An 18034-nucleotide genomic window follows, 5' to 3' on the forward strand; every position below is an offset into this window, starting at 1 on the left:
AGGAAATTATAAATTAAACATAATGTGTAATAATGGAAGTTTAAACATTAGATCTCTCTTTGCAGGAAGTGTTTAAGCTGTGTAAGTCACGTGCAAGGGAGGTGTGACTAGGGCTGTATTAACAAAATGATTTAACTCTAAAATGGCAGAGAATTGAGCAGTGAAACTGCAGAGGCATGATACTGCTTCTTTTAGCTAGTTTTTTTAGTGCCTATAGTGTCCCTTTAAAAATCCTTCAATACACTGAAATGGTAAAAAAGTAATATAGTAAATAAGTAATAATATAGCAGCATAGGGTATCCCCCAACATTACAATGTAGCATTTTGAACATGTATAAGGAAGGAATAAACATTACTAGCATTAGACCAATACAGACAAACACGCACGCGACATGCAAACCTAAGCCACATAAACAGGAAACAACCCACAAGACATAACACACAACCAAACTGTATGCCTCTGCACCACACACAGGTTTACGCCTACCTTGGGCCTGCGTGCCGCATGAAGGTCAACAGATGCGAGACCTGCGTGTCTCCAGACAACCTGAATTTTATTAAGTCGAACATCTGAGAGTTTATAAACATAATCTGTACTAAAAAGTTTGCAGTAATGCAATAACTTTTTGTACGCCTAAGGGTACCTGCGAGTCCCAAAATTACTTCCATATCAGAAAATCAAATAAAAACATATTTACAAAAAAAAAACATTACTAGCATTGATTGCAAAAACAAATAAACTTTAATAAATAAAATGCTTCTTACATATAAACAAGAGAGCTGGAATAAATGCCTCTAAAGCAGTTAAAGTAGGGGCTACAGTCTGTGAACCAAAGTGGTTGGTAAAAAAAATTGCAGCAATGAAGCCTTCCAGGTTTTGGTTTTGGTTCTTCCCCTTCCTAGGTGATCTGTATTTCCACCATGGCTGTATAAGGTGCTTCTCGTGTCCACACACAACCCGTTTATATAGGCATCTTGATTGTGGCACAAATCCAAAATGGTCCATAATGAACTTGGTAATATACCTCACAGATCGCAAGGAGTTCTATAAAATATTGTCATACTCAGTCAAAAGAAAAAATAACTGGTAAAAACATTGTAAATAAATGTAAAACAAGTGCATTTTAGTGAGTCTGACAATTCAGAGATAAAGCTACACAGTTTTTTAATTAGCCAGCAATTATAAATACAGATACATGAGATACACTATTTGCAAGTAAATTGTGATATCTACGTTTCCTAGATTTTAATAAAATTGAAGATAACTAAACATTATAATATCTAGTGTAAGAAAAAACAGCCCCTAAAATTATGAATAATTAAATGGGTTGAAATTGAAATTCAATTCAAATCTATAATTTGGTCATTATCCATACTAGAAAGCATTTATACTTTGACAAACCTGTTTTTTCAGGAAGTGTAATTGTTACAATATAAAAATAATCATGGTGTTTTTAGTATTCGATGTCTCCCATTTAATTAAGGGGCTGTTTGTGAATGTTAGCTATTAGCTGAAAACCAACCCTGATGAAAATAGTGTTTTAAGAATTTTCCTTAATATTAAATGTATAATGACCCCCCACTTTCTGGCTGTTTCATGTAATTAATATTCATACCTGTTGGACGATAGCTTATAGTAGCCGCTGTCTTCCAGAACATCTTCTATCATAGTCTGTGTAAAAATAATTTTAGTTCATTAAAAATAGGTGCCTTGGATTTAAAAGGTAACTTCAAGCACCATGTCAACTTCAGTGTTTTGAAGTGGTCACAGTGCCGGGATCCTCTATGTTCAGGACTTCAGCTCTTCAGTTTGAAATGCTACATATACAGTTGTTATCACACTTATTCAGCCCCCACTGAAAATCAGGTTTATTTTTAAAATGTACAGACCTTCAGCTGATTGGAATAAACAAAACAAAACAAAAGCAATTGAAATAGCTCAACACAATGAATGCTTCAACTGAAAATGCAGCTTATAAGGACTTCTTCCATCTCAAAATTATTTAACAATCCTTCACAACAGTACAAATATGCAAAAAAAAGCATTGTCTCACACACATCATCAAGGGCTTCATTAGTTGCACCAGGTGTGCTTGAGCTGGAACACTTGAAATACTTGAATTGGCTAGGTATTTGTTGAGTGTCACCTTTTGACTGCATGATAAAATATGGCTAAGCCAAAAGAATAGTCCACAAAATTAAGAGAAGAGATCATTGCCCTTCACAAACAAATAACAGGATACAAAAAGATAGCGAAGGATTGCTCTGAGAGACACTGTTGGAAGCATAGCTCACAAGTTAAAAGTTAAAGGAACAGTAGTTACACTACTTGGATGGGGCAGAAAAAGGAAGCTATGACTGGCTGCAACCATATTTTTGAGAAGACAGGTTGTGAAAAATCCTTGAGTGACTGCAAAAGACCTGCAGCAAGACTTGGTGGCAACAGGCACTGAGGTTTCAGTGAGCACAGTAAGGCGCGTACAACACGCAGAAGGTTTCCATGTCAGATATCCAAAATGTACACCATCTTATACATTTGGGGAGCCACAGAAATTTTGGGATTCTGTTCTGTGGAGCGATGAAATAAAACTGGAACTTTTTGGCCCAATTGATCAGCTGTATAACTAGAGGAAGAAGAATGAAGCATATGCAGCAAAGAACATTTTGACTACAGCTAAGTATGCCGGGGCAGCTTTGCATCATTTGACACTGGAAACCTGCAGTGTGTGGAAAGCAAGACTCATTAAGGTATCAGGAATTCTAGAAGAAAACATCATGCCGTCTGTGAGGAAGCTGAGCTCGTTGATCATAGGACCCCAAGTATACCTCAAATTTGTTGCAGGGGAAGTCTTGGAAAATTCTACAGTGGACATCAGTTACCTGACTGGGCACACAAACCCAATGATATTACTGAACTGGAGGCCTTTGCTTATGAGCAATAGGCTAAGATTTTTCAGAAATGTTGACAGAAGCTCATGTCTGTCTATGCGTCTCATTTGCAGCAGGCTATAACAGCAAAAGGGTGCACTACTAAGTACTAAAGATGCTTGCCATTAAGGGGTCGAATAATTTTGAGACTGGAGAGGTTATTATAAGTTGCATTTTCAGTTGAATTTGGGGTAACCACTTGAACCATTTGTTGTGTTGAGCTATTTCAATTGCTTTTGTTTATTTTATTTTTTTATTGCAAACAGATGAAAGTCTGTACATTTTGACAATAAACCTGATTTTCAATGGGGGTTGAATATTTTTTTTTTCACAACTGTACAGAGCTATAACACATTGCTGCCAGAGGTGTAACTCCACCTCCAGTATCGCCATTGGCCTTTCTCATTTGGGGCTGACTAATGTTAAATCTGTACATAGTGGGCATCTATCATCAGCATGCATGGTAGGGTGAGGATCAATGGAGACACAACCCCCTACATGCTGCCCAAGTCTTCCCTTCAGGCTGCCCTCTAGGACATCCCTCCCCCTCCAGTGAGGGAGAATGACATCACCAGAGGAATGGACTGCGCGGAACAGGTAAGTTGTGGTGAACAGGTAAGTTTATACTTATTTTGTTATTATTTTTTAAAAGGGGAGATTGTGCCAATGTTTCATGTCGTCAAGTTCTTACTTTTTTCCCTTTGCATATGAATTTGCAATTGTTAGTAGATGCTATGAGCACAATAATAACTTAAAGTGCCTTATGGAATTCTATTATATGCATTATGACATCATAATCAATTCCCACCGTAACTAGGCAAGTTAATGTTTCTTGGACTCTAAACAAACGTAGTAAGACTGTGAGATCCTTTGACACTACAAAAATTACTCAAGGGACAGGGAAAAGCTCTCGAGTGTTGGTAATGTAACTATTTCAAAATGCATAGATTTTTCCATCTTACCTGTAATTGTTCATAGGTTATTCCTTCATCAAATTCAGAGCCATTAGAATTGCCTGTTAGATTAAAAATACAACGGTCTATATATCATATAAATTCCTCATAAACCACGTAAGCAGAATGTATTATAGAAAATGTATTGGCATTTACTGAAAACATGCAAAGAAACCCCCAATAATTTACAAGTTACTTTATGTAAACAGCCTTGTAAATTCTCCCCAGTTAATGAGATCCGATTAGAATTTAAATCAGATGCCAAGTGGAAAAAAAAAATATCTGCTGATAAAGTTACAAGTAGTTGGCTCGCCTACTCTAACCGAACCATTAAAACACTTAAACAAGTGACATTTAAAAAAATAAAATAAAATATTACTAAAATTACACTAAAAGAAAAACAAACATAAAACAACACATAGAAACACATGGGAAGTCCTCGACTCCCCCCATCAAATGCTAGCTGTTAAATTTATTATGTAGCAAACCTAACTATGTATCAATACAAAAAAGAAAATTTGCATAAATGACTTTCATGGAGCAAATCTGGGTATAACAGGCTAAAAAGTGTGTAAGCCATATCAATAACTGCACACATAAAATCAGCAGGATAATGTAACTGTTGACATATAATAGGGACAGTAGTCAGAACCATCCAAGAGTAATGAATAGAGATGTTGCAAACATAAAATTTTCCGTTCGCAAACGGCGAACGCGAATTTCCGCAAATGTTCACGAACGGGCGAACCGCCATAGACTTCAATAGGCAGGCGAATTTTAAAACCCACAGTGACTCTTTCTGGCCACAATAGTGATGGAAAAGTTGTTTCAAGGGGGCTAACACCTGGACTGTGGCATGCCGGAGGGGGATCCATGGCAAAATTCCCATGGAAAATTGCATAGTTGATGCAGAGTCTGGTTTTAATCCATAAAGGGCATAAATCACCTAACATTCCTAAATTGTTTGGAATAACGTGCTTTAAAACATCAGGTATGATGTTGTATCGATGAGGTAGTGTAAGGGTTACGCCCGCTTCACAGTGACAGACCAAACTCCCCGTTTAACGCTGTAACGGATCGTTTCACTTACAAGAGGATAAAACCCAGTTTAGGCGATATCCCCCTTTTCCATAGACCAGCAGCTACAGCAATCACCAATCTCCCGAACTGCAAACTGTACGAATTCTGGAAACACACGAACCCTGGAATCAGCCGAACAGGAAAAGTATAAGATCTGCTTACACTCCTGGCAGTCAGCATACAATCCAATTCCCCCAAAAACGAGACGACACATTGGTTTGAGGGTCAAGCAGAATCTCAGGTCTGGAACACCCAGCCTGCTTTTTTTACAGTTGTGCACATACAGGACACACCCAGGGGGAGGCATAAAACAACCAATCAAGTAACAGTACAACCCACACCCCCCCCCCCTCAGATAAGCAATTAACATAATTATTACATACAGTAAAAATACAGTTACCACACATACTCTGTAACTTTAAAACCATACATCACATTCACATAAAAATACATATCCACAATCAATCCATTCAAGGGAACAACATATAAAAATGGCATGAATCAGACCAGGGGTTCAAAAGTATTTTAATCTGGCTCAAACAGGAAAAGTAAAACATCCCCACAATGCATCCTGGCTTCCTCCCTTCTGCCCTGGAGATAATTGGAGAAGTAATACAATTATCTCCCAGGTCAAAGACAAAACTCCATTACACATGTGGGGACCTAAATACAGGATTATGTTTTAAAATATATAAAGTTACTTTTTATACATTAAACACAGACATGTAACATATCCCCAGATAGCTCAGGTCTGCGTGCACATTATTAGGTGAATGGCACGCAGACCACACAAACACAGTTTAATTGCCATGGAGCCAAAGTCTTTCCCATAGTCTTTCATTATATGAATAGGCTCCATGGCATAGCTATCTGGGGGTATCACTGCTCACACAGGGCAAGTACCGAATGGCCCCACTGTCTTTAAAGGGCCAGAATGAGTGACATGCACTCTGTTAGGGCCGAAAACGTTTTGTAAAAGGGCCCAATCTCCCAGGGCCATAGTCCAAAGGCAAGAGGCGGGCAATCAGCCCCCTCCAAGGACACGTGGCGAGGTCGGTTTCGCCACAAACGCACCGCAAACAACCGCAAACAGTCCATTTGCATCCTTGTCCTCACTGATGTCATTGAAGGTCTCTTCCTCCACCCAGCCACGTACAACACCAAGGGTCCCCGAAAGGTGACAACAAGCCCCATGGGACGCCTGCTGTCTTTGGTCTTCCACCTCCTCAAAGCCACCTTCCTCCTCTGACTCCTCTTCTTAAGACTCCTCTCTCTGCGTTATTATAAGGTGTGTTAAGTAGTACTATTCCTATCAGTTTAATCCATGTTACGTCCCCTATCAGGGGACGTGTATATGGCATTGATTTTAGGAACCGGGAGATGGAAAAAGATGCTTGGTTGGTCCTCCTACTTCAAATTTGGGGCATTGCGCGTGCAATCTAATGTGCCACCAGATAGGAGTGGTGTGTTAAGTAGTACTATTCTTATCAGTTTAATCCCTGTTACGTCCCCCTCATTAGGCCTTTTTTAGTCGAATGTATCGCCCACTGTCAGTCCCTTCGCGATCCATCCCTCATTCATCTTAATAAAGGTGAGGTAATCTAGACTTTTTTGACCTAGGCGACTTCTCTTCTCAGTGACAATACCTCCTGCTGCACTGAAGGTCCTTCTGACAGGACACTTGAAGCGGGGCAGGCCAGAAGTTCTATCACGAATTGGGATAGCTCAGGCAACAGGTCAAGCCTGCATACCCAGTAGTCAAGGGGTTCATCGCTCCTCAGAGTGTCGATATCTGCAGTTAAGGTGAGGTAGTCTGTTACCTGACAGTCCAGTCATTCTCTGAGGGTGGACCCCGAAGGGCTGTGGCGATGCGTAGGACTTAAAAAGCTCCGCATGTCCTCCATCAACAACACGTCTGTAAAACGTCCTGTCCTTGCCGGCGTGGTCGTGGGAGGAGGAGGAGGATTACTTTCACCTCTTCCCCAGTTAGATTCCCATTGTGCTGTGACATCACCCTTATACGCTGTGTAAAGCATACTTTTTAATTTATTTTGGAACTGCTGCATCCTTTCCGACTTGCCGTAATTCAGTAATATTTCAGGCACTTTCTGCTTATACCGGGGGTCTAGTAGCGTGGACACCCAGTACAGGTCGTTCTCCTTCAGCCTTTTTATGCGAGGGTCCCTCAACAGGCACGACAGCATGAAAGACCCCATTTGCACAAGTTTGGATGCCGAGCTACTTATGTCCTGTTCCTCGTCCTCAGTGATCTCTCTGAAGGTATGTTCTTCCCACAGCTACGTACAACACCATGGGCACCAGATAGGTGACAACGAGCACCCTGGGATGCCTGTTGTGGTTGGTCTTCCTCCTCCTCCTCAAAGCCACATTCCTCCTCTGAATCCTCTTCCTCACAATCCTCTTCCAGCATTGCCGCAGGTCCAGCAAGCGATGCTGATAAGGCTGTTTCTGGTGGTGATGGTGACCACAACTCTTCCTCTTCACGCTCATCTACGGCCTGATCCAGCACACTTCGCAGGGCACGCTCCAGGAAGAAAACAAATGGTATGATGTCGCTGATGGTGCCTTCGGTGCGACTGACTAGGTTTGTCACCTCCTCAAAAGGACGCATGAGCCTACAGGCATTGCGCATGAGCATCCAGTAACGTGGCCAAAAAATTCCCAGCTCTGCAGAGTCTGTCCGAGCACCCCGGTCATACAAATAGTCTTTAACGGCTTTTTCTTGTTGGAAAACAAAAAATGCCACACTGCTGAGCTCTGCAATGACGGCATTCTGGTGGTGGCAACAGCATGCGTTGATTGGCGTGCTGTCTGGCTGACCTCGGGTGCCGATGCATGCCGTCTGACTGTGCCACTAGCTCCTTGCGATGACCTCCCCCTGCTTCCAACTCGTCTCCTCCTCCTCTCTGTCTCCCCATCTGAACTTTGCCCCTGTTCTTCTTCTCTTCTAGCGGGCACCCACGTGACATCCACGGACGCATCGTCATCATCAACCACTTCACTTGTATCTGACAACTCAGCAAAGGAAGCAGCAGCGGGTACAACATCATCACACCGTACGTCCATGTGTGTAATGCTGCCTGACTGAGACATATCCCTGTTATCTACATCCTCTGGCAATAATGGTTGTGTATCACTCATTTCTTCCAACTGATGTGTAAATAACTCCTCTGACAGATCAAGTGAAGTGGCTGTGGTGCTAGTGTTGGTGGTGGCGGCAGGCGGGCGAGTGGTAACTTGAGAGGTGCCCGAAGCTAAGCTGGAGGAGGATGGTGCGTCAAGGTTCCGAGCGGAAGCTGTAGAAGATTGGGTGTCCTGTGTTAGCCAGTCAACTATGTCCTCAGAACTTTTCGAATTCAGGGTACATGGCCTCTGAACACTGGGCATTATTCTAGGGCCAAAGGGAATCACAGCACCACGACCACGACGGCCCCTGCGGGGTGTCCTGCCTCTGCCTGTCATTTTTTTTCGATTAGTGGTACTATGCGTGCAAGCTACTGTGACAACAGATATGCACTGGCAGAAGTTGGCAGAGTAGAAGCTGTAGGCCTGACACACACGCTTGCAGACAACTAACTGCTATTCAATCTATTACAGTCAAATTTTTTTTTTTTTTTTTAAATGTACACTACTATTACACCAGATATGAGTTGCACTGGTGTGACACTGTGCCCTGGCAGGCCCTGAAACGCACACGTGTGAAGGAAACTGACTGCTATTATTTCACAGTCAAATTTCATGTTTTTTTTTTTAATGTACACTACTGTTACACCAGATATGAGTTGAACTGGTGTGACACTGTGCCCTGGCAGGCCCTGAAAGGCACATGTGTAAAGGAAACTGACTGCTATTATTTCACAGTCAAAAAAGTGCTGTTTTTTTAAATGTACACTACTGTTACACCAGATATGAGTTGCACTGGTGTGACACTGTGCCCTGGCAGGCCCTGAAACGCACACGTGTGAAGGAAACTGACTGCTATTATTTCACGGTCAAATTTCTAGTTTTTTTTTTTTTTTTTAATGTACACTACTGTTACACCAGATATGAGTTGCACTGGTGTGACACTGTGCCCTGGCAGGCCCTGATACGCACACGTGTGAAGGAAACTGACTGCTATTATTTAACAGTCAAATTTCTAGTTTTTTTTTTAAATGTACACTACTGTTACACCAGATATGAGTTGCACTGGTGTGACACTGTGCCCTGGCAGGCCCTGAAACGCACACGTGTGAAGGAAACTGAATGCTATTATATTACAGTCAAAAAAGTTTTTTTGTTTTTTTTTAAATGCAAGCTATTGTGACACCAGATATGAGTGGTGGCACTGGGCAAGTGGGCACAGTATACGCTGTGAGCCTGACACACACGCTGGCAGGCAGGCAACTGCAATTAGATTACACAAAAAAAAATAGCAGACTGATGTTCTAGCCCTAAAAAGGGCATTTTGGGGTGCTGTCCTTACAGCAGAGATCAGATGAGTCCTTCATGACTGTAGTGGACACTGAATACACTAGCCTAGCTATCGATTTCCCTATTAAATCAGCAGCAGCTACACTGTCCCTCCTGTCACTAAGAATGCAGCTTCTGGGGGACGGGGCCTAGCTGTCATGGAGGAAACACGCACTTCATGTGAGCTCCCTCAATATCTCACTTTAAGCAGCTATCAACAAGCGAATTTCACTGCAGAAGGGGATGACCCAGCAATGTTGCTCATACCTGACCGACCCGACATGCTTAATAGCGGTCAGCAACTCGACAGAGTCTTACTTACCTCTGCAGGGCAAGTGTGGCCTGGTGCTCACCCGGCGGGAGAGGCGGCCGATCTCCTGATGCTGGGATGCCCAGGAGCAGCTACTTCCCGGCAGGAGCTCCGTTACCTCCCCCGGACTGGTGGGGGTTATCCCGGTCCACCCCTTAGAGGCTGTCTGGAGCTAATGGACGCACAGAGCCCAGGCTAACATACTCATCTGCGACTCTCCCAATATGGCGGCAGCCGCGTGTCCTCCTGGTACCAGCAAAGCATGGCAGGATATTGAGTCTAAGCTGGACAGACTCTTTAATCAATTTTGGAAGCAAATAACAAGCAGGAAGCCCCAACAAGCTCCACCACAGCCCCAACAAGCTCCACCACAGCTAAGCGAAGCAGTCCCCATTAAAATCCACCAACGCAAAAGGCGTCGAAGACGGGACCGGAGGCACAAACAGAAATGCAGAGCCTGCCCCATGTCAAGCACTCGCCTCCACCTTAAGCCACCACAATCCCGCACCGGACGTGAAGCACCACCGGGACAGATCCGACCACCTGACAAAACAAGCTTCCACCACCTCAGGCTGCGAACCTGGCACTCAGCCAGAGACTTGCCTTTGTTGTTCCAGGTATCAGGGACTCCCAGGGTCTGCACCTGGCGCCCAGAAGGGATCGGATGAGCACAAGCAGTAAACAGCAGCCTGCCAAGCATGTCCCACTATAGCTGCTCCTCCACACCATGTCTTTGATCACATGAACTGCTCTCTGCACATTAACTAATCGTAAAGTAGCAAGCGTTTAAACATGTCATTATTTCACCTCCTAAAGAGTTTATTGTCGTAGTTCCTTACATTCCTTTACCATAACCGTTCATGTATTATGTTATTCACTAGTCTCATCTCATGGGGCGACTCACACTTGATTTATAACTAGTGGTGGAGCTGCTGATATAAATACACAGTTGATAATGTGCAAGCTACACCCTAAACATGACAACCATCTTTCACAACAATGTACTGCTATATACTCATACCCTCAGTGCAACTATCCATGATATACGCACATTCAGCCTAGCATGCTCAAATATAACACACTTCTGTCAAAAAAAATACAAAAAAAAAAGGCTGGAAATGAGTAGGGCAGGGGCACTATAGCGGTAGGAATACAGATTTGCAATCCTAACTTTATAGTGTTCCTTTAAGGGATGCTAGAATATGTAGCTTGCTAATAGAGAAAAGCTGACTATACCAGTAAGTTTTACCTAACGATTCATTGAACCCACACTCTCTAATGGTTTTAAGGCACACTACAATCAAAAGGACAGAGAACAGAAGCACAAAACTTCAAAAACAAAAATAACATCTATAAAAGGGAATTACAGCCTTGATTTAATTAGGTTAAATCAGAAATTATACAAAATATGTGGGATTTATGAGACAAAGTCAGGATGATATGCAGTTACTGAAAGAAGCTTTGAAAATAAGAGCAAATCTAAAACAGCTTCACTGCAAATGAACAAAAAAAAAATATGAATATGTTCTAACCAAAGCAACAAGACAAATGTAGGAACAGCTAATAAATGATGCACTTGGTCATGTTATCTGGCCTAGCAATGATCAAAGTGTTAGTTCGCATTTATAAACAACCATGTTGCTGCACAGAAGCGCTTTTTTTTTTATTCTCTGAAAAACGGAGACGTATGCTCTCATTGATACTTTCATTTTTCATTATGTAGTTCTAATGTAACTTTGCTTTGATCTACAGTCTGCTTTGATTATTTCTGTAATGAAAAATCACTAAAAAAAAAGGCATTATTTGAGCAATGCTGATCTTGGTCTATGGACAAAGCAGATCAAGAGTAGCTTTAATACGCTATAATATGAGTAGGAATAAACATAAATATAAGATGTTTAAAATTAATAAAAGATGAAATAATGTTTTATTTAAAGCAGATTAGCTATACAATGGAATATACATTATACCACTACAGTGCTCTCCTTCAACTCCCAGTAAGGCTTCTATTTCTGTGGAACAGGCCACAAGATAACTGATGAAATGTTCTTCACATCCTCATGAGTATATGCATAACTCAGATATCTATCACACATTGTCTAACAAGAAGCATATAATGCTATAGAATCCCTTTAATATTAGTTGTCATCGTTGACAACTAACATTAAAGGGATCCTATAGTGCCAGGAATACAATGCTGTATTCCTTTATTTACTTACCTGTTCCTAACCCTTTATTTACTTATCTCCTCCTTAACCCTGCAGGCTCTAATGCGCATGCGCGGCATTGCATTATTGCTTTCCTATGGGGAAAAAATCTGCCGTTGGAGGTCCTCATGCAGAGCGTGAGGATGTCCAGTGTCAGACACTGCACCAAAGGTCCATTTCAAACCAGGAAGCCCTGTGGCAGATAGCCAATCGAGGCTGACTTAGTGATGCAATGTAAACATTGCAGTTTCTCTGTGGCGTGTGGCATGTATGTGTATACATTTCAACATTCAAACGCCAACACTACACACAAATACTGCATGCAAACTTCAACCTTACTTATAAACACACTCCTGCATTAAAACGTCAACACTACATTAAACACACTTCTGTGTTTTACACCAAAATTAAATATAAATACACCTCTTCATTTGAAAACCAACACTACACATAAATGCATGCTTACTTTCAAACGCCAACACCACATACAAACACACCCCTACGCTTACACAAACATACTCCATACAAAAACTTGCTTACATTCAAACATGACACATTTAAAAATCTGTATTTTGAGAAAATGTGTGACTTTGGTTAATCTCAGCCATTCATTTTTTGTTGTATGCGTTGCAAGAAAGCCGAGTCATTTTTAATATTACACACCTGTCCTGTCATCACTCATTGAAGATGTCCCACCAAATGACTGAAGCAATCCATGGATGTCGGCAGTGAAAAACTCAATAAACTCTCGGGATCCCTGTAAAACCTAAATAAAAATATAATCAAACACACAACAGAAATAAAACTTGTTTTTTAAATTCAATAACAACATGAAACATCTTTAAATCAAGGTGCACATTTTTAATATGTTCATTAGTTGTATCTAAAATTAAGCTCTCATACGTGCACTAATGCACTAATTTTACTGGTATGATTAACAAATATATAAGATACAGAAATAATGGGGTTTGTAAGTAGAATATAGGAAAAACAACAATAGGTTTGAGAAAAAAAATAACCGTGTGCAGACCAGGACACAGGGCAATAAATATAATGGAAATGAGGTAAAAAATGTTTTTATATATAATTATTTTTGCAGTGCAGTGTTATGGGTACACGTTGAGCAAGACATGAAAAAAAGGGTTTTACATAGACATTAAGAGTATCAGGTCATGTCTACAATGCTGCACTTTTTTTGTTAGGTAAATAAGGAAACACATATTATTAAACAGAAGCAAAAACATAGCAGTAGGGTTAATGACTGCAGATCTATGCATGGAGCCTTGCTATTCATAAGCACAACTTCCCAGGACGACATGGTCAACCCATTAGGAGCATGATAGGGATCAGCCTATCCCTTTCGAACACCAAACACAGTCCCTTAGAGTGATATGCAGCATGGGGTGCTTGAGGCCCAGTGGGTAACAGGTGCCATGCAGCAGGTAGACGTCAATAGAGTCCGGCGCTTCTATAATAATAATGGTCAGCTGCTGGTGTAGTAGTATGACGTCTTGGCTTCCACCTACAGTATGGCAGACATGCTCTCTGTTTCTGTTTGCAAATCCTGCCTCGACTTTGCCCACCCCATGGAGGACCGTCGGCGACCTCAATCCTGCGGCCACTCTTATTTGCTAGACTCCCACAGGTGGAAGCTCAGCTTCTGTCTGCTCCGTTGATGCAGAGGCATTCTCATGTAGAACTTGGCTAAAAAGGCTGCAAATATCTTGTATAAATTGTTCAGAGTAGCTAGACCACATTGGGATGAGGGCCTCCCGAGCAAAGCACAATGTCCACCATCTTGGACTGTTTCTCCCCTCTCTTTTGACTTTGCCTTGTTGCTCCTGTCCTTTGAGGGATCCTTTGAGGTTTACCTCCCCTTGACTCCTTTATTTCTTCTTTTCCCTTGTTTTCTCTGTCTTTCTTAGGTCTGCCCCTTCTTCCTGGCTGTTTGGCGCTGTTTTGAGCCCGTTTTTAACGCCTTCTGTTCGGCTGTTTCGTAACAGACTTGTGCCTTTTGCCTAAATTTTACAGCGAGTTCGTGCCGTTCGGGAGTTTGGCCGCGAATGGTATTGTTCGGCAATTTTGCCGCAAGCGATCTCGTTCGACTATTTTGTCCATGAATGGTTTCTTGTTCAGCAGTTTTTGCCATGAATGGCCGTTCACTAGTTTGTTCAACAAATTTGTCCCATTCGCCGAATTTCAGTTCACGAATTGGACGCGTTTGCGGTATTTGTTGCCGCAAGTCTCCCAAGACTATCGGAGCCCATTTTCTGATTTTACCCATCCATCTGGCTCTGTCTTTGCCTTGAGTCTACCCTGTCTGCTGGTCTGGGCCCTGGTGAGCATCCCTCTCTCCTTCTCTGGTGTAGCTAGTTTTGGTGATTAACCCCTACTGGTCTGTATTATTTTGTCTACAGCTGTAGTTTTTTGTAAAAGGCTTTTTCGTGGGTCTCACATTGCAATATGCCAAGCCTAAGGTGCCTGCCTGACCCCCTTCTCTTGGTAAGATTGATATGCCTCAAGGCCTGGGGAACCCCTCTTCAGTTTCTAGCTCCCCTCCATCAGTAGTTGGCCCTATGTTTCACCCTGATGAGGCTCAGTCCCTGGCGCTGCAACGCTCAGTCACTGACGCCATTATGGCAGCTATGGGCTCTAGGTCCTCTGCCCTCTCTCAGACCATCTCCCAGGCCTTACTCTCGTGCTCACTGGGTGCAGAAAGTTTGGGTCCACTGACATGCCAGCCGCATTCTGGTTCAGACCCTTCAGTGGACACACTCAAGAAGGCTACTGCCAAATCCACGCATTTAACTCCCTCAGAACCCCTAGAACTGGTGAACCTGAGGTCATCCATGATAGCATGTCTGTATCACACAAAAGAGCCTTTCTGTGCCAGGCAGAATGGATGCGGCAATGGAAATATGCTAGAGCACAACCTGAGAGCGACTCCGACTCAGAAATTGGGTCTAGTGAGGAGCCTGGTGCTGAGTCCTTGAGTGACTGATGATGAATCCATTGGGCAGGACCTTGACATTTTGACCTCTGCTCAGTCGGGGGTGGCAGTGAGTGGTTCTTGAAGTGACTACCCCGCTACAGCGGGCTCCACTCTCCTGGATCCAGCTGGAGAGCCTATGTTTGACCCAGATGATCTCCATCACCCGAGGTTGGCTGAGTTGCTCCCAGCGGACCATGTGGCACGTTACCTGGAGAACTGGGTAAGGCGCCCCCTCAGCAAGGTGGCCCGGAGTAGGCTCGGGGCTGAATGCCCACAGCTTTTGGTGCCCAATAAGGTCTTTGAGACCCTGCCTGTTGACCCTAAAATGACCCAATTCCTTACCAAAATTTGATGAAACTTTCATAAGGGTTTGGATTTGGCACTTAAGTCCTGCCAAGATAAGCATTTGGATGTGTTTGGTCCCTTAGCTAAGCTCCATGATCTGGCAGAAGACGCTAGAGCTGAGAACAGACAGGTTCAACCAGAAGAACTCTGTGGGTTGGTGCAGAGGGCTATCTGCATTGTGGGCAGTGTTAATACCTCTCTCTCTATTGTATGTTATAAAGCCATTCTCTTGAAAATCTAGCCAAATTTGGCCAATATCGCCCTCACCGAGGCGGGAAAGGATGCCCAAGGCCTCTTGTTTGGGGACTCCTTTATAAAAGACTTGGGGCGCATTTTGGGGGATTTTACAGTCCTCTATAAAGCCCAATCCTCCATGAAGAGGGTATTTCGGAGGGGTCTCTACCAAGGCCAGCAGATTCTGGGGTCGTTTGTCCGGCTGTAACTACTACAACTCCTGTAGAGCAAAATACAAGTTGCAACAGAGTACTGAAAACTGTCACGTATTCATCCGCTTATAAAAATGTGGTTAATGGCATTTACTGTCCACACAGTAAAAGTTGTGCTGAGCAGCAACCAAATCCACAAAAGGGTTAATGCTGAGCAGCAATTATGCAAATAGGAACCTAGTAACTGCCTTTGGTGTCAAAGGCCGGTTACAGCCTATGAGATCTAGAGGAGGGGTATTTAGGCCCAGTTCTCATCCTGTCCAGTGCCCTGTCGTGGTTTCCCTTGTGGTTGTGTCTCTTTCTGTATCCCCTGACCTCGGCGAGTATCCGGACTATTCTTTGGTATGTTAAGTCCGGCCATTCTAAGGCCCGGTAATACGTTACCTATTAGTCATCTGTGTGACACAATTCTACGTGCTGGATCAACTAGTAATCCTGACAAGAATGGACAACAGCTCAATTAGCCTGCCCTTCGGTGGGTCTCCACTCAGTTCTCAAGCTGGTTTTAGCTCATCTTGTGCCATTACATAGATAACAAGGCTATGCATCTCAGACTGATTCCACCCAAAAGGGCAGAACAGATACAAAATACAGACGGGCTCTCTGCACGAGAGATACAGCAACCCCAGAAGATTGTTTCAACCTTGTTAGGCATCATCAGTGAGTTATAGCCAATATCCCTTTAGGCACCGTGAGCAAGGAATCCTCATCTGGATTACCCTTTAAACTTAAGGAGAGCAAAAAAACGGCAGAAATAAATAATGGAGGGCAGCCACCAGATAGCGAGCAGCCAAATAGACCTAGCAGATGGAACTCCAGCACCTTTTCTTTACCTCTGGTGGGGGCCCACACCGAGGTCAGGTATTCTTTCATATTTATTCAATATATTTAGTATTATTATTGTTTATATTTGCATTTATTATTTTGTATTTTATGTTTCTTTTGTCCGCACTATCTCCACCTCCCATATATCTTTGAATTGCCCTTGATGCACTATTTTTTAGTATATATAGTGGCATCTGCTTGGTGGAGATATTTAGTGGATATTACTAGTGTCACTTATTGTTACATTTTTTTTGTTATTTTTGTATTTATTTGATCTATTTGTTACTATCCTTGTCTGGTTAGATCTAATATTGAGGATTGGTAACAGCTTGTTTTTTATTAATTGCCTTTTTTATATATGTGGTCATTATTAAAAAGACTTCATCATTGATTTCTTATCTGTTGAGGTTTATATTTATAAGCGCACATACCTATTTATCCATTCAGAGTTCACAGCTCATTAAGTCGCTTAATTGGGTATGAAGCTGCTCTTTTTATTTATTATTATATTTGTGTGTACCCTTTTTTATATAGATTTTAGAAATTATAAGAGACTACAAATGGTTTTATAACCTGGCATCTTCGAGGTGCACAGCAAGAGAGCAGTGCATGTAAATAATTGGTCTGGATGTTAAGATGTTAACGCAATAAGTGTAAGGTAGTAAATTGGTAATGGTATGTGCTCCGGCTGGGGCAATCTTGGATCGGCTTGGGGGCCGCTCTGGGGTCAGAGGTAAGCAGGGAGGCTGTCTGTCTTTTCGTATTTAGTGTTTCATCTTCCTCTGGGGTACACGTTAGGCCAGTATGGCTATCAATGTAAGGCCATCGCCTATGTGGTTGTTAGTCAGGGCCCCCTGCTGCGTAAGCCGATGAGGCTCCATGTCTCTGAGTAGGGGCCATGGAAGAGACATGGAAGGGCACTAATGCTTGTGGGATGGCTGTTCGCCCGGTGTTTGGGCCTGTCTGTGTCTCCGCAGCCGCTAAAGTGTACTGTCCTGTCCGCCAGCTCAGCTCCTCTGATGTCGCTGCGGGCCAGCTATTCGTGAGGGTGTCGCTCTGGGTGGGACCACTACCGGGGACGTAGAAGAGGGAGGGGTCTGTGGCCTAAGTCAGTTGGGAAAGTATGTCGGATCCCTATGAGGGTGATGGGTCTGTGGTACGATGTGGGTATCGTGTCATGTATGTCCCCACTCCCGTCTCCCCATGCCGTCACCTCATTGTCAGCGTAGGGATTGTCTCCTGTCCCCCGTGTCCCACCTTTCTGTCACATAGCCTCTGCGGTCTTTAATAACTTTGAGGTGCCATGTATCTGTCCATAAGGCGCCTGAAACATAAACATAAATGTAAACGTAAACTTTAACTCTTGGCAGGTATAAACATTTAGTGCTGTACATCAGATGTAGCTTTTTAGCCACAAGGCCTCAGGGATCCCAAGCTTCGTCGTCGCTGTAGCTGTTTGGAGGCCCTCCAGGACC

The 18034-nt window shown here is 42.9% G+C and overlaps 2 protein-coding genes across 2 annotated transcripts in view; both read right to left on the bottom strand.

Moving 5' to 3' along the window:
• The window catches only part of SLC4A7 (solute carrier family 4 member 7), a 551990-nt gene that overhangs the window by 189581 nt on the left and 344375 nt on the right, over positions 1-18034 (bottom strand). The gene's annotated exons all lie outside the window — the stretch shown is intronic.
• NEK10 (NIMA related kinase 10) overlaps positions 787-18034 on the bottom strand; it is a 194354-nt gene continuing 177106 nt past the window's right edge. Inside the window, exons 33-36 of the mRNA XM_063452208.1 lie at positions 12615-12717; positions 3891-3943; positions 1617-1672; positions 787-1045 (exon numbers count right to left, since the gene is read on the bottom strand). Coding sequence (XP_063308278.1) covers positions 1027-1045; positions 1617-1672; positions 3891-3943; positions 12615-12717 — 231 coding nt within the window. The 3' untranslated portion in view covers positions 787-1026. The remainder of the gene's footprint in view (positions 1046-1616; positions 1673-3890; positions 3944-12614; positions 12718-18034) is intronic.

Source organism: Pelobates fuscus, chromosome 4 (genome assembly GCF_036172605.1).
Source record: "Pelobates fuscus isolate aPelFus1 chromosome 4, aPelFus1.pri, whole genome shotgun sequence".
In the NCBI taxonomy this organism is placed as follows: domain Eukaryota; kingdom Metazoa; phylum Chordata; class Amphibia; order Anura; family Pelobatidae; genus Pelobates; species Pelobates fuscus.